This window comes from Phacochoerus africanus, chromosome 8 (genome assembly GCF_016906955.1).
Source record: "Phacochoerus africanus isolate WHEZ1 chromosome 8, ROS_Pafr_v1, whole genome shotgun sequence".
In the NCBI taxonomy this organism is placed as follows: domain Eukaryota; kingdom Metazoa; phylum Chordata; class Mammalia; order Artiodactyla; family Suidae; genus Phacochoerus; species Phacochoerus africanus.
The window spans coordinates 74,796,455-74,819,712 of NC_062551.1; the positions used below are offsets into that span (position 1 = coordinate 74,796,455).

General features: G+C 54.0%; 2 protein-coding genes across 10 annotated transcripts in view; one reads left to right on the forward strand and one right to left on the reverse strand.

Annotated features, from left to right (window-relative positions):
• Positions 1-301: 301 nt before the first annotated feature.
• Positions 302-23,258, reverse strand: part of ZBTB17 (zinc finger and BTB domain containing 17) — a 34,832-nt gene continuing 11,875 nt past the window's right edge. The window contains exons 3-17 of one of the 7 annotated variants that reach the window (XM_047792023.1): positions 12,600-12,705; positions 6,281-6,487; positions 5,221-5,409; positions 4,457-4,597; positions 4,035-4,160; positions 3,216-3,454; positions 2,995-3,137; positions 2,604-2,904; positions 2,234-2,321; positions 2,027-2,143; positions 1,810-1,930; positions 1,499-1,629; positions 969-1,178; positions 767-856; positions 302-689 (exon numbers count right to left, since the gene is read on the reverse strand). In XM_047792023.1, the coding sequence (XP_047647979.1) occupies positions 406-689; positions 767-856; positions 969-1,178; positions 1,499-1,629; positions 1,810-1,930; positions 2,027-2,143; positions 2,234-2,321; positions 2,604-2,904; positions 2,995-3,137; positions 3,216-3,454; positions 4,035-4,160; positions 4,457-4,597; positions 5,221-5,409; positions 6,281-6,487; positions 12,600-12,705 (2,493 nt within the window). In that variant the 3' untranslated portion in view covers positions 302-405. The other 6 variants (XM_047792026.1, XM_047792024.1, XM_047792029.1 and 3 more) reach the window with 6 other exon arrangements.
• LOC125133648 (uncharacterized) lies at positions 9,151-19,523 on the forward strand. 3 transcript variants are annotated; one of them, XR_007136489.1, is made up of 3 exons: positions 9,151-9,950; positions 10,549-12,047; positions 19,020-19,523. XR_007136489.1 is itself a non-coding variant. In XM_047792032.1 (2 exons), exons 1-2 carry the CDS (start codon positions 11,417-11,419, stop codon positions 19,106-19,108), a joined length of 720 nt encoding a protein of 239 aa, XP_047647988.1. In that variant the 5' UTR covers positions 9,151-11,416; the 3' UTR covers positions 19,109-19,523. The 3 variants fall into 3 exon arrangements, 2 of the variants coding, with proteins under 2 accessions (XP_047647988.1, XP_047647987.1); XM_047792032.1 differs by having other exon boundaries at positions 9,151-12,047; XM_047792031.1 differs by lacking the exon at positions 19,020-19,523 and adding an exon at positions 13,268-13,512 and having other exon boundaries at positions 9,151-12,047.

The window sequence follows — 23,258 nt, forward strand, 5'->3', positions numbered from 1 at the left end:
GAGAGGGGAGGTCCGGTCCCCAGGCCGAGTGGACGGGAAGCCTCACGAGGAGAGCAGGTGAGGGGATGGGGCTCGTGGAGCCGAGCTTCTCCGGCCTCGAGCATGCTACCCCGGCTCCGACTCCTCAGGCAAAGCATCCTAGACAGCTCCCGGGCCTCCAGGCCCACTCTGCAAAGGGACAGCCCAGCCTTCCCAAGAAGTGGGTCTCTGCCAGCTGGTCCCTGGGTGGAGCAACCCTTTCCGTGGCACCAGCCACAGCTGCCAGCTCCCCACCCCACCCCCCAGGGAGCTGTAGGCAGCATTAGAAAATAATCAAATTTATTCTCTCTACGGAATGGGGCCACCCCTCTCAGTTCTAGGGTGCCATCCATCCTTAAATAAACAGTCAGGAGGAGGGGTGCCTGCTCACTCAGCAGGCGGTGGACATTCAGGGGCCGTGGGGGGTGTCTCTGCCAGGGCAGGCTGCCCATCAGCCCCGTCCCGAGGGCGGAAGACCAGCTCCCCAGCCTGCAACACCTGCCCGGCCGGCCACGTGCTGCCGGGCCCGTACTGCTGGTAGAAGTCCGCGTCCGTCTGGAACATGACCAGTGCCTGGGCGGTGTGGATGCGCACGTGCTGGGCCAGGCTGTTGGCATCCAGGAACTTATCCCCACAGGAGTCGCAGGCGTAAAGGATGTGGGTGTTGGGATCTGTGGGAAGTGGGGTTGCAGTCAGAAGAGGAAGGGCCCCGGGCCCACCAGCTTTCCCGGCAGGGAGCCCCTCTCACCTTCTTCCTGCACTTGCTTCACAGCTTTGCTGATCTCGGCTTTAAGTACTTCTGTCTCATCGGCGGTCACGGCGGCCCCCACGGGCACCACTGTGGGCAGAATCGCAGGGCCTGAGGTCAAAGTCACCTGCTCCTCTGCCACCCAGAGGCAACCCCTCCTGTAACCACCCCCTGCTGCCCGGTGGGCTGTGACGGCCCCCACCTGTGAGCTGAGTGACAGCCGTTGCCGCGAGTGCCTCTGTGGCCAGCGTGACCATGTCATCGACGGTGACCACGCTGACCTCACCGCCCTCCTCTGGCTCCAGGATTTTGATGCCTGCCTTGCCCTGGTGCACGGTCTTCACGTGGGAACGCAGGTTGTCCACCCGGTTAAAGCCGCGACCGCACTTGTCACACAGGTAAGGCTTCTCTCCTGGGGGGGGAGGCAAGGTTCTCTCCTGCCATTGGGGGGGTGCAGGGGGGAGGACCTCAGTGGCCTCCAGTTTCCCCAGCAGCCCTGTCTTCCAGTAGGAAGCGCTCTGAGGTGGGCCACCTGAGCCACAAAGACGCCTCCAGTGGCCCCCGCCCCTCCTGGAAACTGAGAAACTGGGGCCTGCATTTTGGAGTTGAACTGCTTCCAAGGCCACCTCCGGCAAGTGCCAGCACCCAAGGCGGGGGTCTGGGGCTCCTCCCACTCCACCACCTGCCCCAGAGTCAGGGCTTGGGACGGGGAGGCGAGGGGCACCCACTCACCAGTGTGGATGATGATGTGCTTGGACAGGTCGCCCACGTTGACGAAGGCCTTGCTGCACACGCTGCACTTGTGGGGGCGGATGTTGTCATGGTGGCGGATGTGATTGGCCAACTGGCTGGACTGGACGAATCTGCAGAGAGAGAAGCTTGCACCAAACAGCCCGGGCCTCCGCCGAAGCCTCCGCCTCCGCGTCCCGATGGGAGGAGCCCTGGGACCAGCGCCTGGGCTGGACGGCAGGCGGCCCGACTCCCAGCCGGCCCCAGGCTGGTCCCTGACCCGCTCCCTCCACAGCAGGGGGCGGGGGCAGGACCTCTTGCCGCAGCGCTCGCAGACGTAGGGCTTCTCCCCGGTGTGCTGGCGCACGTGGGCGATGAGGGAGCTGGCCTGAGTGAAGGCCTTGCCGCACATCACACACTGGCACGGTTTCTCACCTGGGCAGGGAGACAAGGGACGCAGGAGGAGGCGGTGCCCCCTCTCCTCCGGCGTGCCCGTCCCACCCGCCCCTGGCTCCCGGGCGGCTCACCCACCCGTGTGGATGCGGACGTGCCGCTGCAGGGCGCCGGGGTCCGCGAACTGCCGCTGGCAGTGGACGCACACGTACGGTTTCTCCCCGCTGTGAATCCGAAGGTGCCGCTTCAGGTTCCCTGTGGCGAGACCGAGGTGGGGCCGGGCCCACGCGCCGTGACGGGGGACAGGGGCGGGGACGGGACGGGGACAGGGCGGCCTGGCCCTACCTGACGTGGTGAACTGCTTCCCACACTCCCGGCACTTGAGGGGCCCGTCGGCGATGTGGATCTTCAGATGGGCCTTCAAGTTCCCCACCTGCGCCAGGCGGGGCGTCAGCGACACCCCGGGAACCCGCTCTCAGCCCCACAGCAGCACCTCCCGCAGGGGCCAAGCCGATTTTCCCAGCCCCCAGCCCCGGCCTTCCTCCAGGCCGGCGGAAGAGGGCGACCCCCGCGCCCCGGCCCACGCCGTGAACCTGCCCCCGCCCTCCGCCCCCAGCTTCCTCAGCACAGCGGCCAAGAGCCCCTGTCCCCACCCGGCCCGTCCCTCGTGGGCCTCAGTCCCCGGGGCGGAAGCGGCCGGCGCCGGGTCCCCGACCTGGTTGAACTTCTTGTCGCAGTGAGGGCACTTGTGCTCCTTATCGGTGTCGTGGGTCTCCAGGTGGCGCATCTTAGACGTGGGGTCGGAGAAGGAGCGGCCGCAGTAGTCGCACTGGTAGGGCTTCTCGCCACTGTGCACCAGCTGGTGCCGCTTGAGGTTGCCTGACGTGGTGAAGAGCTTGCCGCAGTCCTCGCAGCGGTAGCGCGCCTCGCCCGAGTGCCGCTTCTTGTGCAGGTTCAGCAGGCTGATGAGCCGGTAGCTCTTGCCGCACTCCTCGCAGCCGTAGGGCTTCAGCGGGCTGCGGCGGCAGGCGAGAGCGGGCTCGCGGGGTGGGCGGGCGGACGGACCGACGGACGGACGGACCGCGGGCGGGCGGGGCGGGGCCTACCTGTGGGTCTTCTCGTGGGCCTTGCACGCAGCCGGGTCGGAGAAGGCCTTGCTGCACTCCCGGCACGAGAAGGGCTTCTCGCCCGTGTGGATGCGGATGTGCCGCTTGAAGTTGCCCGTGTGCGTGAACTCCTTGCCGCAGTCCTGTGGGCCGGCGGGCGGGCTGTCAGAACCGGTCCGCCCCCGCCACCCCCCAATCGCCCCCCGATCGCCCACGCGCACCTCGCACTTGTGGATGACCGAGCCGTAGGCCTTGGACTCCGTGCGGTCGCCGTAGGTGCCGGAGCGCAGGCCCCGCGCCTCGGCGCCCAGCTCCTGGCCCGAGTCCGTGCTGGCCGACTCCTCGCTCTCCTCGGGGGCCTCTCCCTTCTCCAGCGGCGGCCCCTCCTCCTTGACGGCAGCGGGCGCGGCGTCCTCCTCGTCCCGCTCCTCTCCCTTCCTGGCCGGCTCCACCTCCATTTCTGCGCAAGAAGGGCCGGCCCTGAGGCGCCTGGGAGGGCGAGAGGGGCCTCCAAAGGGACACGACCTCGGGGCCAAGCGAGCGCCAGGAAGCGCCCCCGGGCGTCTGCTCACCGCCGCAGGGTCTGGTGGCCACAGGTACGTGGTCCCCAGCAGCGGCCAGGGGACGCACAGGGGACACCGCTGACCCAGACATTTGCTGCTCGGAGGATGCGGATGGGCCTCTGGCCACCACCGTGGGCCCCAGGCTGGTGACACGGTGGCAAGGGTGCCATCAGCCAACAAGCAGTGGAGCGCAGGGAGTGGGGTGAGGTGGGGTCGGCCCTGGGCTGCAAGACTCCCCCAGGTGCTGAGCCTGGGGAAAAGCAGCAGGGCCACTGCTGGGCCGGGACCTTTCTGTGCTAATGGGAGACACGGCCAGGGTGCACAACCAAGAAACTGATAACCAGTTCAAGAATGAGAAAAGATGATGTAGGTTCAAGAGCTGAGATCAAAGAGTGACTCAGAGTGAGACTGGCTGAGGCAGGAGGGAGAGGCTGTGTGCAGGGGACGCGTGCTGGCTGGCCCGGCTGCCAAGGGTACCTTGCTCCGAGCTCTCTGACAAGGCAGCCTCAGCCTCAGCAGCAGCCATGCCACTCGTGGGGTCAGGCTTGAGCTCCACCGGTGGTGGCTCCCGAGGGGCATCGGCCTTCTCCGTCTGCTCTGCACCTAGGGTAGGGGCGTGGGGGCAGCGGAGGCTGGATTGGGACCCTCTGTCTGAAGGCCAGAGGGCTCCCCTGGACCAGGTCCCTGGAAGCAGCTGTGGCCTGGGGCGGGGGACATGCCTCTGAGCTCAGGCTGCTTGTGCTCCTGGAACAGGCGCCCCAGAACCAATAATAGGCTGGTCAAGGGGGGCAGCTGCCTGTACCTCCCTCCCACCCTCCCTCCCCCAGGAGCCTCCTGGGTAGGGCCTGCACTGCTGGCAGGTGAGGGACCGCCAGCCAGGTCCTAGCATCACAACGCACCGCTGGCCATGCTCTCGGCCTGGCCGCCTCGCTCCTCTTTGGGCTCCCTGCCTGGGCCCGTGGGTGGACTGCTTCTGGCCGGGTCCAGCTCACTCAGCGTGGAGGCAGCAGCCTTCTCCTCTTTGGCTCTCTTGTCCCCCACTGGAGATAGAACAAGACAGACCTGCCATTTCCCATCAAGTGCCCACTGTTTGGAGGGGGGGAGGTGGCCCAGAACTTGCCAGCTCTTCCAGACCCTCCCTGGGGACACAACTAAGTAGTGGTTATCAGTCTGCCCATTCACCAGATTACTGACTCCCCGCCAGGCTGTTGGCTGGGCCTGGGGTGCAGCAGTCCTGGCTGCTGCTCCCATGGGGCTTGCGACTGGTTGGGGGACAGACCTCACAAAAGAAATGACACTGATCAGAGATCTACACTTATAAGGAGAGCGTGGCACTCAGAAAGTGCCACAGGAACCTGGCCCACCCGGGGCATCAGGGGGCCTTCCTGAAGCGGTATGGGGAGCAGGAGGAAGGACGTGGGAGAGGAGAGCTGCCGAGGAGCGAAGCCCTGTGCAAAGGCCTTGAGCCCGGCACTGCTGCCTGGTGCCCTCGTGCAGCGGAGCACAAGGGAGATGCAGGCCAGAAGGGCCCTTCTGAGGGGCCCCTCCTCAACAGCTCCCCACAACACAGAGGAGGACCCTGACAGAGAGAGGTGACACAGAGGCAGGGGCAGAGCTCCCATCGAAAGTCACCTGCTCAGGAACAGCCTGCCGAGGATCTTACCCTCCACTGCCGAGGCCTCCACACTCTCCCCCGGGCTGGTGGCTGGCTCGGCCAGTGACTTGAGGGCATGGCAGGCGGTGATGATCTCCTGCATCTGCAGGAAGCTGGCCACAGCCAGAACATCGTCCACGTTCTCAGAGCTCAGGCTCAGCTTGGCTGTGTACATAAACTCCAGCACTTGTGCCAAGCCTGCCAAGGACATAGACAGCCATCACAGACCACCCTCAAGGCCTGGCACCAGCAGCCTGTCCAGCCACTCTACTCGGTGGCAGGATCCAGGGATTTGTGGAAAGCTGAGTGGCAGGCCACCATCTTGCCAAGTCCTGTGCCAGCAGAGGTGGACAACCTGGGGCTTCTTGGCCCAGACATCAAGCCGTCTCCAAAGAGAAGTCCACCCGGAGAGGGCAGGGGGTGGGACGCCCACCTGGAGCACTCTGCCCAGCTGCTACGCTCCGCCACTGGAGGACAGAGTGCGTCACCCCTGGTTCCCATCAGGGCTATACCACAAACTATCTGACCTCCAGGCCAGTCACCTGACCTCTTGGGGTCTCAGTTTCCACATCTGTAAAACGAAGGACCAACACCTTGCCCGAGTTTCTGGCGGCATGTCACACCATTCTGGGTTGGGAACCCGAATCTAGGACCAGTTAGTTCCTTCCTCATTACGAAGAAGACCTTCCTGACACCCCGGCTGACCATCCCCATCAAGGCTGGCACCGGTGTATGGGGTTCGGGACTGACGCAGCAAGGGAAAGGGTCCAGCCTCCGAGTCCACCTGCTCTGTGGCCCTCCTGATGAGCTTGTCCTGTGTTCACTCTGGCCTAGACCTTATCACGAGTCGTTCCTGCCAGCTCTCCCCTCACCACCCTGTTCCCAGTAGTGACAGGCCAAGGTGGTAGGAGTGTGGTGCCCACCCACTCGTGGCCTGTGTCCTGTGCACCCCATGGCTGGCAGGTGCTGCTCACAGGACGGCAGGGGCTGTGTCAGGAGGGGCTGGCATGGCACGGGGCCACCACAGCTTATGCCCCTCCGCAAGTCGGCCCTGGACCCAGCGGGGTACCTGCCGCGTTACTGATGTCCAGGTGCACCACATCCTTCTGGTCCACGAAGAGCATCTTGAAGTACTCGCTGCAGGCTGCCAGCACGGCTTTATGAGCCTTAAAGTCAACACCGTCCACCACAAAAGTGCAGTCACACAAAAGCCCCAGTTGCCGCTGCTGGTTCAACTGCTCCAAGACGTGCTGGCTGTGCTGGGGAAAATCCATGGCTGGGGAGAGCCAAAGGGCCTTCGTGTTAGCACAAGGGAGGACCCACAGGCCCCGACAGCAGCCCCAACATGCCCAGATGAGAAGTGGGGAGATGGGGAGGACGAAAACAAATCCACAGAGGACAGAGGCGCCAGGTGCCTCTGCAAGCCCGGACCAAACTGGAGCTTCTAGATTCCTGGGCTAACCGGCCAGGAGAGCTCCCAAACCTCCAAAGGTGTGGAGGGACCAACACAAGACACTGACTACTATTAGCATTTCAAAAAAAGAAAGACAGAGTCACTAAACAGCTTTTACAAAAAGCATGCATAACACATCTTAGAATAAAGGACAGATCCTTCAACTGGATACATGTGGTTTTATGAAACCCTTCTGTTTTTATTTTTCTCTGTGTCTCTGTTTTTATTTTTCTCTGTGAAATACGCGCTTGGTTCATCTTCCGGCATTTCAGGAAGCGGCCCCTCTCCCATGGCACCCACAGGGCTCTGGGCAAGCTCCCTGTCCTTGGCAGAGCCTGGCCCTGGGGGGCGAGGAGCCCTCTCTCCCCCTCCCCGATTCATGGGCGCAGGAAATTACAGAAGGTTGATGAGCCCTCTGCTTCCAGAAACTTCTCCAGGCTGTGCCCGGAGGAAGAATGAACTCTGATCCTGACCCCAACAGCTGCTGGCCTGGCTGCTGTTTCTCTATCAAAGGCGTCACTTACTGCCTGGAAATCCCACAACTGCCTCAAGTCAAAAATGCTCACAAAATCTCCACGACCTGATGCCGACCTGATGCGAATCATCCTGAATTGCACAAGCCATGTCTAAATCGGTATCTAAAAACAGCTCTCCCGCCCCCACAGCACCACACCAGAGTTCGTCTCAAGATGAGCATTTTCTAGGGAAAAGAAACCACTTTCCAAGTCAACATCAACGCCCACTCCCGGACCACGTGACAAAGACCCCTGCAGGGCTGGGCTGTCACGCCCTGGCCCAGAATCAGATAGATGGCAGTGGTTTCCTTTTGCAGCTCTCCCAGAACCCCCCTCTGAGGCCTGGGTCGGCTCTGAGCCGCTCCAGGCTGTTGCTGGGAGAGAGGGAGGGCGGGTGAGACGGACACGTGCTTTCAGCCTCAGGTCTCAGCAGCCCCTCACAGGCTTCGGCTCTTCCCCGGTTACATCAGCCTCTTGGGGCTGAGTCACCGCTGCAGCTCTGCAGCCACAGTGACCATGTATGGCTGTGTGGCTGTGATGAGACACCACCAAAGCCACACCCCCATGCACGTGGCTCAGCCAGCACAGAGCAGCTTTGAAGGACGCAAAGCCCACCCACCCTGTGGTGTCTGGAATCTTTACCAAAAAAGTGGGGGGATATATTTGCTAAACTGGGGGAAGTCACCGAGTAGATGGGCGGGGCTCCACCAAGTAAGTGGCAACAAGCTGTGTGCCATGGGGTGCCAGTCCCTGAGCCAGTGAGTGCACAGTCGCTGCTACTGGAGACTGGAAGACACCCTTTCGTTTCCTCCAGTCTCCCCGGCATGCCCCTTTGACTCCAGCCTCCACACACAAGCTCCCAGCCAGAGGCACGGCTTCTTGGATCTCTCAGATCATAAGTGCCTGTGGCTCACCCTCTTAAGTGTGAGCAGCAAAGAGCTGGAAGCTGGTCCTGGAGTCAGGAGGTCAGGCATGGGGCAGCTGGCCCTTCTGCGTCTGCTGAACAAACTGCTCAGCACCAAACCAGCCGGCACAGCACGGAGCCACCAGAGCAAAGGCTGCTATATGAAGGCATCCTTCTCCCGGTGTTCCAGCCCTGGAAAATTCCATTCGTGACCTAGAGGAGTGCAAGGGAGAAGCTGGCCTGTTCTGTTCCTGAGCAGGTCGGAGCTAAATCAGGGACGTTTTGGAGGACATGGAAGAGAACCAACCCATGGGCTGAAACCCCAGGCCGGGGCCCTTAGGCCCGGGACCTAAAGCGGGTACACACCAGGCAAGATGTAAATGGAACCAAAGGGAGGTGGCAAGCAGGGGCCTGGGCCAAACCAGCCTCTGAGCTGTCTTCTCTCTGCCGTGAAGGCCGTGTGAGCTGACCCGGGTGTGTGTGGGGGGGTGCGCATGTGAGCACATTCACCTCCTGTCCTCAGGAGCTCTGGGTGAAATGCCTCCCAAGCATAGAAAGGGAGGGCCCACCAGGGCCTCCTCAGTCAGCTGCGGCACAATGGCCTTCAGAATCAGGCCCAAACCTTTCCCTCCTGGCAGTGGGCCTGGGCCCCTCACCTTCACCAGGAGCCAACCAGAAAACCGAGCTGGGAGGAAGTCTCTCCCAGGCTTCGAAATGACTGGGGAGCCTCAGCTGAACACCTCCCCCACCCCGAGCTACAGAGCTGTTTGCAGGCCCCTGGGCTGGAGCCTGCTGCAAGCAGGGCCCTCTAGCCAGAAAGCGATCTGACTTGCTGGGAAGATAAACGTGAGAAAAGACTCCTGGCCAACAGGGTGGAGGGGACCTGCCAGCTCAAAGGTCAGGTGATTACTGGCCTTGCCTGGAGCCAAGGCCGCAGCAAGGCCTTGTGTGGCCACACCCCCAACGCTCCCAGGGAAAGGCAGCCAAGCCCAGGTCTCCTGGGTGGACACGCGGGGGCTGGGGGGAGCTCATCTCCAGAGGCTGGGGGGTGGGGGGAGTGGGTAAAGGTCCCTGGAGAGCCTGGATGGTGGCGGTACCTCCAGGCCCCCACCCGCCCCTAGCACGGGGAGCAGCTGTGAGCCATGAGCAATGTTTTCCACCCGAAGTTAACTGCAGTTTTCCGTGCGAGATGCCCGCCCAGAAGTGGGCTCCTCCCCAAATGTGGGTGTCGGGAGGAGAACACCAGAGGCTTCTGGAATCCCTCTGAGGCAGCCTCTGAAGCTGTTCCAACAGAGAAACAGCCCTAAAAGAGCATCTGTTCTGACAAAATCAAAGAATGGATAGAGAGAAAACGGGAAAGGACCCAGGGAGGGAGAAGCGGGGAGCAGTCAGAGGGCTGGGAGGAAGGAAGAGAAGAGGGGGCATCTCCACACACAGATTGGCAGCACTAAACTCTGCTCACAAGCCCATCCTGTGACCGCCTTGCAGTGCGAGCGCCCGAGGGGCCTGCAAGTGCTAAACGGCCCGTCTGTCTGTGGGCAGCGCTGTGGCTCTTCTGATGGCTCACCCCCAGGGCCAGGCGGGGCGCAGGGCCCCAGGCTGTCTTCACCCACTCCCATCCACCAGCAGGCTGCCTGCTAGAAAGCTCCAACAGCCCCTCTCTCCCCAGGGCGATGTGGTGAACGGGTGAGGGGCCTGCTGGCGGGTCCTCCCCTCCGAAAGGCTGGGCAGGAGCTGGGCGGCCCCATCTCCAGACCTGGTGAACGGCTCTTGCGTGACGTGCAGGCCTCTGGCCGCCTCTTCCACACGCCACACTGAAAGGACCCTGCCAAGATCTGGCCGAGCTTAGAGGGGACCAGGACAAGAGGTGAGTGTGGGGCAGGAGGCACCTGCCTGGACCACACCGAGGGACACGGGGACGCCAGAGGCGGGCCGTTAAGTGGGAGCTGCCCATTCTGAGGAGACGTTAAACACAAAAATAAGATCAGCAGCCAGTAGACTTCTGGTTACCCAGGCTGGGGATCAAGTGGCAGCCCGCCCATGGTTGCAGGGCCCGTCACTAAGCACAACTGGGGGGAATCTTCCCCCTCATTTCATCTTGCTTCAAGGGCACTATGCGTGGGCCTTAGTTAAAGCTGCTTCTGGGAGTTCCCTGGTGGCCTAGCAGTTAAGGATCTGGTGTCTCGTCACTGCTGTGGCACGGGTTTGATCTCTGGACCGGAAACTTCCATATGCTGTGACCATGGCCAAAAATAACTCCAAAAGCTGCTTCTAAGAAAAATCCTAAAATCTTAGCATGACAGAAAATGCAAACAGAACAAGACCTCAGAGCCCACAGAGCCCACAGAGCCTACAGCCCTCATGTTAGGGGCTTGCCCACAAGGAGCCCGGCATGGCCTTCTGACCAACTCTCTCTCTCTTTTTTTCTGTTTTTGGCTGCCTGATCAACTCTTGCCTGCGAGCAGGCACCCTCTGTCACACTGCCACCTGCTTGGTCAACTTCCCTGATGAACGGGGCAGACCTCGGTGTCAGAGCTGGGATGCTCTCGTGAGGACCAGTGGCCTGGGCGGACACAAGCCCTGGCAGACCTCGCAAGGAATTCACTTGGGAATGGAAACATGAGGGACCTGGGGAAGCCCCACAGCGACACGGACACGGATGGCATGGGCACAGTCTCCGAGGACAGCCGCCGACCATCCTTCCCATCGGACTGCACCTGCCATCGGATCCAGCTGAATCTGGGTGGCCCTGTGATGACTCTGCCCAACAGGAGGCAGTGACTGTCCAAGCCTGGCCCTTTAGAGGTCTGGAAGATTCTGCTTTGCTCTCTTGGAACCAACCCAGACACCCTGCTGCAGAGATGTTCAGGCACTCCTGCGGGGCAGAGAGGACACACGGAGGGGCCCTGGAGGAGACGTCACTGTGCCCAGGCCACGCGAGGAAGAGCTGAGAGACCCCAGCCGATAGCACCGAGGCTTCAGCCCAGGCACCGGCTCAAAGCTGGCCCGTGAATGACCTCAACACCTCGTGGAACAAAAACAACTGCCTGGTCCACCCACAAAATGGGGAGAAAGAATAAACTGCTGATGGTCGAAGCCACGAAGTTTTGTGGTAGCTTCCTTCAGCCAGAGATACAGACGGTAAACCGTAAAGAAAAGGGAATATTAGCAACAACCACCACCTCAGGATAACGTTTTCTCTGGATACAGAAGGCAGCACAATCAGGGGCTTCGAAGACCGAGGCGTGCTCTGTTTCTTTATTCAGACACACACAAGATCTACTATTTAAACACATGCTTTTCCTATATTTTAATATGTGAACTTTTTTCAAAATGAGCAAAATCTGTAATAGGAAGAAAGTGAGGTACAGGTGCCACACTCAATCCAGGCAGAGAAAGAGTCGCTTTCAACTGTGCTCCTGGCACCATCACCGGCACTGTCCTGAGGAGCAGAAAGAGCCACAGAGGCTGACTGGAGTGGGACTGGGGGAAGGGGGGCTGCTGCAAAAACAACGCAATCCCTCTCAATTTGCCTTTCGGTTCCAAAACACCCACAAAGAGACCACCGACGTGAGAAAGGGTTCTCCTTGGATTGTGAAATCCACTCTGATCAGTTCAACAAAACCTGAATCCCAGTCCCCTCCAGCAACAACAAAATGGCATTTACGGAGTGTCTTCGACATGCCAAGTGGCACGGTGCCAGGCGTGGGACAGCCCAATCTCCTGCCAACCAAGGGCACAGCTGTACCGGGCACCAAGTCCGACACTGCTGCCTCTAAGACTCAGGGACTTGAGAGGCAGTTCAGCACCACGGAGGCAGCAGAACCTCTGGGGCCAAGTCCGGAAGGGCCCATATCCAGGTCCCGCCACCTACCACACCCGCAGGTGACCTCCAGCAAAGTTCCTCTTTGGCAGAATGGGGCTGCCAGGACTGCTGCCCATGTTCGTTACAGGATTAAGCTAGGTAATGGGGGCAGAGGGCCTGTCCAGGGGGTGGCACGTGGTGAGCCCTCAGCAAACGACTGTTACCAGGAAGCAGAGAGGCAGACTTTTTTTTTTTTAAGCCAAAGACCACATCAGATGGTTTCTACACAGCTTTTTCTCCTGGGCACCTCGGGTGTACTCAATAACTATTTGGTGACTTGAACCTTGTTTAGACGTTGTAATCATAACCCATTATTCCTTCTAAATGCCATCTGGAAAAATCCCAGAGCCCAATTAACATTAGGAGAAGGAGGGGCACTGGGCAAAAACCACTCAGGGCAATTTTCTCTGCTGGAGAAGCACTTTATATTGAACAACTGTTCTGTAAACCCCGTGAGTGCTCCCGGCTGAAGGCTGGAGAGCCTGCCCAGAGCTCTAAGTGGGTCCACAGAGTGCCGCTCCATCTCAAAGTCAAATGGGCACCTGTCAAACATGAAATATTACCCAGGTTATTAGCAGGCACTATACTGCAGCCATGGTTTCCACACTGCTGCACAGAGGGAAGCTATTAAGTCAGGAAACAACTGGCTACCAGCAGGAGACGCTGATCTTGACAAACAGCCGCGCCGGTTCCCAGAATGTGCTGCGCCAGCTGCAGGACAGGACAACGACACAGCCAGCCAGGGGCCTTGAGGCACCTGAGAGCAAGAGACAGGGATCACCATTTGGTTTCTAGTCACTCAGCATTCCTGGTGGCTGCTACACACAAGCCAGTACACACACACTCAGGCCAAGGAAACGGGAGTTTGCAGCAGGCCAGCCCTGCAAACATGAAACCTACTTGCTCAACCCCACCAACCTACCCGGTGTGACAACCCTGTCCCTTTCCAGTGTAATGTGGCAGGGACACAGATATTAACAAAACCAGCCCTTCCGGCACTTTCCTCCTTGCCCAGCAAACACAGCTCTTCTATTAAGCTTGTGTTTCTCAAACTTATAAAATCAATTTTCCTGGAAGCTGCTGTTGTGGCTCAGTGGTAACGAACCCAACTAGTATCCGTGAGGACTCGGGCTCCATCTCTGCCTTCGTCCAGTGGGTTGGGGATCCAGCATTGCAGTGAGCTAGGATCCTGCATTGCTGTGGCTATGGTGTAAGCTGGCAGCTACAGTTCTGATTCAACGCTAGCCTAGGAACTTCCATGTGCTGTGGGTGCGGCCCTAAAAAAAATAATAATAAAATAAAATCAATTTCCCTTTCAGATAAACATACAAACCTGACTCAGCCCTTCCCAGCAGCCCCAAATGCTGATACTTCATCTTCTAGCGGATTGCAGCCCCACCCTGAAAATCACTGCTTCCCTCTACATAATCCTTCCAGCCAAGATTTGGTAACATTTTCTTTGCTGAAGTGTATGTTATAAAAACACTGATTTTTTTTAAATCTAAAAATAATGTCTAAATATAAAATTAAATTGTGATACTGACTTTGCTTTTCAAACTCTACAACTTCCACTATCTCTAAGATAGAACCATACTTTTTTTTTTTGGCTTTTTAGGGCTGCATGTGTGGCATATGGAAGTTCCCAGGCTAGGGGTTGAATCAGAGGTGCAGCCTCTGGCCACAGCCACAGCCACAGCTACAGCAACACAGGATCAGAGCCAAATGTGCAGCCTACACCACGGCTCATGGCAACCAACGCCAGATCCTCAACACACTGAGCAAGGCCAGGGATCGGAACCTGTGTCCTCATGGAACCTAGTTGGGTTTGTTATCACTGAGCCATGGAGAGAACTCCCCTCCAGAACCACACTTCAGAAGAGGGAGCGGGCATCCTGTAGACCCCTGATGGAGCCCGCTGCTCGAAGAACGTGGCTGAGTGGGAAGGCTGCATGGCCCTGAAGAAGCTGTGTCTTGTGTCCCAGCACCTGTGCCAGTTTTGAATGCATTAGGCCAGTACTTGTTCTGGGGACTCTTGAAACTTGATGCAGGGTAATTAATTAAATTAAATTAAGGGCCTTGCTACCAGAGACAGAATCAGAGCATGTGGGGTTTTGCGTGAAGTCTAATCATTCTCCCAACATTCCCCCTGTTCCCCTGGCCCAATATTCCCTGAGCAGTGGTGGCATACTGCCACAGCCTGAAATGACACTGGCAGGTGGCCTTCCCTACCAAGTTTAATAAGCTCATTGCTGGGTGGGACTACATCTGTCTGCTTCCTTCCAGCTGTTTATAGCACCTACCCCAGGACCTTGCTGTCAAATCAAGTTGGGGAATAGGTGGTATAAGGTGGACTCCTGGCCTTGTTGAATATGACTAAGTCAAGGTCAAAATATTCTGTGGACTTTTACAAAACGATCACTGTACTTCTGGTGCTTGTTTGTTTTTTGTTTTTGCCTCCACCTGTAGCATACAAAAGTTCCTGGACCAGGGAAGAAAAATGCACCACAGCAGTGACAGTGCCATATCCTTAATGGATAGGCCACCAAGGAACTCTTAGTTCTTGTTAGTTAAAAAAATAATAAAAACCACTACAGAAAATGAATTTCTAGGAGTTCCCTTGTGGCACAGCGGGTTAAGGATCCACCACTGTCACTGCAGTGACTCAGGTTGCTGTTGTGGCGTGGGTTTGATCCCTGGCCCGGGAACTTATGCATGCTGTGAGCATGGCCACGAAAATAAGAGAAAAAGAATTGCCAGTCTATATCAATCACAACAGCATCTCTATGTATTTGAGAAACAATATTCAAGAATGAGACTCTCCCCAACATAGAGAAGCAACAGCTCCGTGGTGTGACACAGGTGCACAACTACTCCACGGACCGTGTTCCCCTCTCGGGGTCCTCGATCCACAAACCAAGAAACAGATAATAAAACAGAGACCAAAGAATTTCACAAACATTGAAAGAGCATCTACTCTGTGCTTGCCTTAGGTACAATATTAGTGCTTTGAGCCCAGTGGGGAAGACGAGTAATAAATCCATATGATACATAATGTCACATGCTAAGTGCTGAGAAGAAAATCAAACTAAGCTGAGGCAGAGGCTATTTACTATCTAAGAAGAGGGTCAAGGAGGACCTCTCTGAGGAGGTGACATTTAAGCAAAGACCTGAATGAAGTGAGGAGCAAGCCATGCCACCATAAGCCCAGGGACCATAACAGACACAAGGAAGAGCAAATGCAAAGGCCTGAGGCAGGTGTGACCCTGGCAAAGGGGCCACTTAGGGCAGCAGCAGAGGCTGAGATCACTCCAGGTCTTAAGAGGCAAGTTAGGCTTTAAGAGTTTCTTCTAAGCATTCTGGGATGCCCTGGGAGGGCTGAGAGCAGAAGAGTGACTGCAAGGGGACCAGAGTGGACATAGGAACACCAGGAGAAAAGCAAAAGATGAAAGCGGTCTCTACAAAGGTGGAGGCAGAAGTAGTCAGATATGTTTTGGTGGAGCCAACATAACTGGCTGGTCAAGCAGATGTGGGTTGTGAGAAAAGAAAGGAGTCAGGATGACATGAAAATGTGAAGCCTGATAACTGTCCTTCAACAGATGAATGGATTAAGAAGATATGGTACATATATACACAACAGAATACTACTCAGCCATAAAAAAGAACAAAATAAGGCCATTTGCAGCAACATGGATGGAACTAGAGACTCTCATATTAAGTGAAGTCAGTCAGAAAGAGGCAGAAAAATACCATATGATATCACTTATATCTGGAATCTAATATATGGCACAAATGAATCTACCTACAGAAAAGAAACAAATTCAAGGACATGGAGAACAGACTTGTGGTGGCCAAGGGGAAGGGGGAGGGAGTGGGATGGACTAGGAGTCTGGGGTTAGTAGAGACAAACTATTGCAGTTGGAGGCATAAGCAACGAGATCCTGTGTATAGCACAGGGACCTACATCTAATAGCACAGTGAACTATATCTGATCACTTGTGATAGAAGATGATGGAGGACAATGTGAGAAAAATAATCTATACATTTGTATAACTGGGTCACTTTACTGTATAGCAATTGACAGAACATTGTAAGTCAACTATAATTTAAAAAAAGAAAGAAAGAAAGAAAATGTTTAGCTGAGAAACTGGCCAAGTGGTGATGCCACTTACTGAGGTGAGGAATGATGGTGGGAGCAAAGGTTTAGTTGGGGGAAAGCGAGAGTTCTGTTTTGGCCAATTACAGTTGAGATGCCTACAGCAGGGATGGGGATTAAAGTCACAAGAAGGAACGGACCTCCATGGGATGAATTACTGGAGAAAGGAGAGAGAAGACCAATGGACTCAGACACAAGGGACATGCAAGTGAATCCTGGCTCCAATCTTTCCAGGGGCGGGAGGTCCTCAGGCAAGCTTCTCTGAGTTACAGACTGCTCATTCATGCAACTGGAGAACCATCACATACACAGTGACTGCGAGGATTAAAGAAGGTAAATAACAGGAGGTTCCCAGGCTAGGGGTCCAACTGGATCTATAGCTGCCGGCCTGCACCATGGCCACAGCAACGCGGGACCCAAGCCACGTCTGTGACGTACTCCATAGCTCACGTACACCACAACTCCCAATAACAGGAAGTACTGCACGAATACTGGCAAAAGTAGAATTAGATATTATTTCTCTGAAACAAGTCTGACTGGTACACAGTTAAACAAAAAAGAAAAACATGAATTAAAACACTCACTAAAATTAAACTAAGACTAGTTGTAGTGAACTAGTGAACTCCCTTTACCAGTGAATCACATGGCTCCTCTGGGACAAGGCAGCTGATCAAGCCTCAGGAAGGCAGTTGGAGAACAAAGGAGTCAAAGCCTGGTCCAAAGTGACAAAAAAAGCACATGGGACTTTTGTTCCCATTTGGCTTCAAACTTCTGCTGTCAGGCCTTTGTTAGCGTGCAACTCAGGGCAGAAAGCCTGAGCAGACGCATGCACTCGGGTTAAATACAAACGGGCTTAGGGTCCACCCTTTGCATGCGGTGGACTGAGGGGACTGTGCAGTGGACAGTACCTCAGTCATCTGTAGAGCACTACCTAGCACGGGCGCCCTGCTGGCAGCTGGTGGCTCCAAGGGGAAGAAGGCCAGGACCGTCTGGGGACCCACCCTCTAGAACCTTCTTCGGAATGGCCCAAACTCTGTCACTACTGACTGATGAGTGCTGAAAGGGCGCCACCAAATGCCACCCTGGAAGGATGTGGTGTGCAGCACAGCTACAAAGACACATGAACAAAGGCAGGAAGGACGTCCAAGGAGAGGTCAGCACAAGCAACGGTCTGGGTGTGTGACAAGGAACGGTGTGCATGCCTGGGGACCGGGCTGGGGGAGAACTGCACACTTCGGCATGACGAGAGCAACGAGTGAGTGGAGAGTGAGGTGAGAAATGCAGCTGCAGGGACAGGCTGGAGGCCTCCCCCATCACCCCAGGACCTGGCTTGCAGCCCTAGCCCACGTGAATCATGCCAGGGGTTTAAGCAAAAGAGGGCCACGATTGGACTCCCATTTCCGAAAGGCTGCTCTGGCTCATGAGTAAGAATAGGCTGAAAGAGGGAGAGGAGACGCAGAAAAACAACTGAAGAAGTCTTACAGAGCTGGACCCCCAGGATGCAAAGAAGGTGACACTGTCACCACCCCCCACAACTGCCAGCGCGGGAAGGGTTTGGCTGGTGCCCAGAATCCAACCTTTCTGAGCAGCCTGTGCAAGGGGCCCTCCTGCTGATTATTATAACATCCTTCGGAAGTTTTAAGCACTTCTTCTTCGAGCGGCTCAATGTCCTTAACATTTAGCACCCGATCCTTCCTGGGAGAAGCTGGGCCATGCTGTTGGTCCGAAACCACAAGAATTCCTATCTCTCACTCACATTTAAAAGAAAAATGCTCACGTCTCTGGAGGGATATAGAAGAAACTGTATGGGGGTGCCCTCAGGGCAGCAGGGGAAGGGAGGAAAGGAGTTACACTTTCCACGCTATATTCTTTCTGGGTTTCTGGGCTTTGTTGGATCATTTGTAAATGTTTTCTATTAAAATACTACAACTGAGAAAGCAGGAGCTCCCTTGTGGTGCAGTGGGTTAAGGATCCCGTGTTATCACTGATGTGGTGTGGGCTTGATCCCTGCCCCATATGCTAAGGGCATGGCCGGGGCAAGGGCGGCCAGAAAACTGAGAAAGTAAAACAAAGAGAGAAGGGAAGAAAGAAGAAAGAAAACGTCGGCAAAGTCAGAGCTTCTTTGTTTCTACTCACCATAAAACCTTTCAGACATTTTCCATAAGACCTAGTGACTAAAAACTTCTCAACAGGAAAAAATTTCTCATAAGGGAAATGGAACATGATGGTAATTTGCACAAAGAATGTGTCACTCGGGAAATCTTGATGAGCAAAAATTCCTTAAGGGGTCAAAACTGAAAATCCCCTAGAAGAGCAGCTGGGAGCCTTTTCCAGACCCAGATGAACCACCTCCGCAGCACGACGGCGATGAAGGCCTCTCCAGGGAGCGTCTCACATACACAGTTCTGCAAGCGACTCCCCAGACCCAGTTAAATCTCTTGCCTTGGAATCCAGTCAAAGGTAGCTAAGTCCCTTGGGCAAGAGTACTTAAATCCCTGGGCCTCTATGTCCTTTCTGTAAAACAGGAGTGATAATAAAAGTTCCCACTTCAGAAGTCCCCATTGTGGCGCTGCGGTAACGAGCCCGACTAGTATCCATGAGGACACGGGTTTGATCCCTGGCTTTGCTTAATGGGTGGGGGATCCGGCACTGCCGTGAGCTGTAGTGTAGGTCGAAGACGTGGCTTGGATCCCACATTGCTGTGGCTGTGGTGTAGGCTGCCCGCTGTAGCTCCAATTCAATCCCTAGCCTGGGAACTTCCCTATGCCACAGGTGCGGCCCCAAAGAGCCAAAAAAAAAAAAAAGTTCCCACTTCACAAAGTTGCTGTCAGCCACCATCATTCTTATTACATATAAACCCTCACCAGCAACAATGATCTAACACAATGCTTTCCTCTCTGCCCCTCTCTTCTCATCAGTATCCAAGCACCCAAGACAGATACAGCTTCGACCAGGAAAAAGACCAGGAAAAGGCCCTGCAAACTGCAATGCTTCCACTCAACAGTAACTGGAAGACAAGCCTCATATGTGACAGCAAAAGCTACCTTCTGTCTACAAAGAACACGACGACTGTGGAGGAGTAACGAGGCTTCCACTGAGAAAAAACAGACCGTGGCAATTTCAAAGGATGGATTAGCTGCCCCATGGAACTAAGATCAAGAATCCAAACCAAAAGAAAAAAGTAGGTTGAATACTAATTATTTGGAACTGGATTATGTGGACTTCAATGCAGCACGTGCTATTCACGTGACTGACTTCTTCTAGGTTTGTTTCCTCATTAGGATTAGTGACTGCCAAGGGCCCTTCTACCACTAAGATTTGATAAATGTTGAGTAAATGATTTCATTAATAAGACTGCCAGATTACAAATGCATATATTTGAAGTATAACAGATACCCTGTGAATGACAATAAAGTGAGATATTTCCCTAGCATTCAGCAGATGTTTTTTTCAATCTAAAACTTCCCCTATGTTGGAAATAGTTCACGGCCATGAACTCTATAGGACGTGAACATCAACTATGAAAGATATATGAATATATATAAACTACATAAGCCAGCATCAAATTGTATATTTACTATTCCAAAGAGGATTAAACCAAAGTTAATATTTTGTAAAACTTGACTGAGAAAAACTAAATTAGTAAGAGGATATTTCAGGGGACTATTTTGAGAGACCTCAAAAACTTAAGGTACATCTGGATAAAAAAGTCAAGAATTCAATGTCTCGATTTCCAATGATTTCTTAAAACTCCTGGCCTCATCAAATCCAAGTGCTGAGGGTTGCTCCAGAATGGAGTTTTTGGACAGCAGTCCCGGGAGGATTAGAAGCAGCTCAGGGAATTCCCATTGTGGTGATGCGAAATGACTGACTAGTATTCATGAAGATGTAGGTTCAATCCCTGGCCTTGCTCAGTGGGTTAAAGGATCTGGCATTGCTGTGAGCTGTGCTGTAGGTCACAGATGCGGCTTGGATCCTGCATTGCTGTGGCTGTGGTGTAGGCCGGGGGCTGTAGCTCCGATTCCAGAATGGGGAACTTCCATATGCCACTGGTGAGGCCCTAAAAAGCAAACAAAAGAAAGCAGCAGCAGCAACAGCAGCAGCTCAGGCCCCAGCGCTGGCCCTTGAAGAAACAGTGCTACTGACCTCCAGCCCCTGAACCCCCAACCTGCAGCAGCGTGAATCAGCAAAGCTGCTGGAAGCCTTTTAACGGAAGACTTGCAATGCTGGCGGGTTTTCAGCCAGCCACTTTGAAGTGCGAGCTTCTGAGAGAAACTTGGAAACCACCCCAAGTGCTGCCTGGTTTGTGGCCCAAAGGCAAGCAGGCTGAGTGAGAGACAGAGACACAGAGAAAGACAGGGAGCAGGAAGCAGACCAACCTCAAGGGGCCTGCTTATAGGGGCCACGGTGGGAAGTGAGGGCACACGATCTTAATTCTTAGGGATATGAAAGACTGGTCAGAAATCTGAATGTTCTGTTCCATTCACATCTCTACCCGTATCTTCTCAGTTTCTCAAATGCAAATATAAACTGGGGGAAAATATTTACAGCCTATATGGAAAGTAAGTGCTAATAGTTCTGATACATAAAAGGCTCTTAAAATTAATCAACAGTGAAAACATACAGCCACATAAGGCTTGCAGATGAATGTTTACTTATTCATAAGTCAAAAGGTCAAAACAGCCCAAATATCCATCAGCTAATGAGTGGATAAATAAAATGTGGCATATCCATAAAATGGAGTATTATTTGACAATAAGAAAGTACTAATAACGCGCTACAACCTGAACAAAGCTTGAAAATACTGTGCTACGTGAAAGAAGCCAGCCACAAATTGCATGGTTCCATTTATATGAAACGCCCAGACTCCACAATGATAGAAAGTGGCTGCCTAGGGCTTGGGGGATAGAGATAAATAAGAAGTGACTGCTAACGGGTGATGGGTTTCTTCTGGGGATAATGAAAATGTTTTGGTGATGACAGTTGCACAGCTCTGTGAATAAACTAAAAGCTATGGAACTGTACACCTAAAACAGGTGAATTGTATGGTATGCGACTATCTCAATGAAGCAGTTGTTAAAAATTAATCAACAAGAAAAAAATCTTCCAACAGAAAAATGAGTCAGAGTAATGAACAGGCAATTCACAAAATAAATAATCAGTGGTCTGGGAGTCCCTGTCGTGGCCCAGCAGAAACGAATCCGACTAGGAACCATGAGGTTTCAGGTTTGATCCCTGGCCTCGCTCAGTGGGTTAAGGATCCAGCATTACCGTGAGCTGTGGTGAAGGTCACAGATGAGGCTTGGGTCCTGAATTGCTGTGGCTGTGGTGCAGGCCGGTAACTATAGCTCTAATTCGACCCCTAGCCTGGGAACCTCCATGTGCCGCAGGTGTGGTCCTAAAAAAAAAAAAGAAGACAAAAATATCAGTGGTCAATATACTCTATATAGAAAACAGATGTTCAACCTCACTAACAAGCAAGGAAATATGAATAAGCACAAGTTACCACTTCCAGTTTCAAGCTGGCAAATATTAGAAAGACAGTTTCCACTGTGGGCGAAAATATGTCCCCAGTGAGCAGGAGCACAAGGGGGTATTCTGTGTCGGAAGGAAGGCAGGCTGTAAATACCATGCAAATTCTTTTTTTTAATTTTTTTTACTTTTTGGCAGTGACAACATTGAATCCTTAACCACAAGGTCACCAGGGAACCTCGATACCCTGAAAATTCTAACTGCACTCACTGTTCAGGCACAAAGTCATGCTTGGATGTGAGTAGCTGATTGGAGAGCTCACCATACAGAGGTCTGACTGGTATCCCACTGAGCTGTGAGGAAACCATGGATCCTAGGGAAGGTCTGTGGGTGGAACTGTGTCCAGAGAAAACACAGCCTTTCCAATAATAAGATCCACCATCCTAAACACTTGAGGGAGGTGGCGGGCATGAGAAATAGAAGGCTTGTCGTTGCCCAAGGGCAGCAGCACATGGGGAGCACACCTCTGATACAGGCCACCAAGAGGTGACTGGAATCACTGCTGTGACAACCTCCATATTCATGCCACCTCATCGACACCCACAATAATCCCCTGGGTGAGTTTTAGTACCATCGCTCCTGTTGTGCCAATGAGCAAAATACAGCTCAGAGGGGCGGTCACCTGACCCAGGTCTCACCAACATGCCCAGATTCAAGGCCAAAGTCTACTTCACTCTATAAGGTGTGCTCTTTTCATTATAAACAAGGACAAAACTCCCACAGACAGACATGGAATTCTGGGTTCACCAGATCCTTAGTCTGTCCCAAAAGGGCAAATTCTGTCATTAATTGGCATTTATCAACTCCCTTTCTTTATATTAATGAGTGTTACGAAATATGTTATAGGAGTTCCTGTCATGGCTCAGTGGTTAATGAATCTGACTAGCATCCATGAGGATGCAGGTTCAATCCCTGGCCTTGCTCAGTGGGTTAAGGATCTTTCATTGCTATGAGCTGTGGTGTAGGTTGAAGAGGTGGCTCGGATCCTGCCTTGCTGTGGCTGTGGTGTAGGCCAGTGGCTACAGCTCCGATTTGACCCCTAGCCTGGGAACCTCCATATGCCACAGGTGCGGGTCCAAAAAGCAAAAAAAAAAAGTTATTAAAAAAAAGCCAGAAATAAACATTACTAAGACTTAGTTCTAACCTTCAGAGTCTGCTGCTGCCAAATGAAGCACAAAACTGTAACTGAAAAGAAATTGAAGCATCTTAATTTCTGGAAGCATGGTACACCAGGTACCCTGGCTGACGCTCACTATACACAGCTATAAATGCTGAGAAAAATTGTAGGACAACTTTTTTTTTTTTGGCTGCACTCGCAGCACGTGGGAGTTCCGAGGCCAGGGATCAAATCCGCACTATAGCGGAGCCCAGCAGTGACAAGGCCAGATCCTTAAGCCACTGAGCCACCAGGGAAATCCCTGTAGGACATCTTTTAAAATGAATCAACTACTATTCAACATAGTGTTGGAAGTCTTAGCCACAGCAATCAGAGAAGTAAAAGAGATAAAAGGAATCCCAATTGGAAAGGAAGAAGTAAAACTATCACTATTTGCAGATGACATGATACTATACCTAGAGAATCCTAGAGACGCTACCAGAAAACTGTTAGAGCTCATCCAGGAATT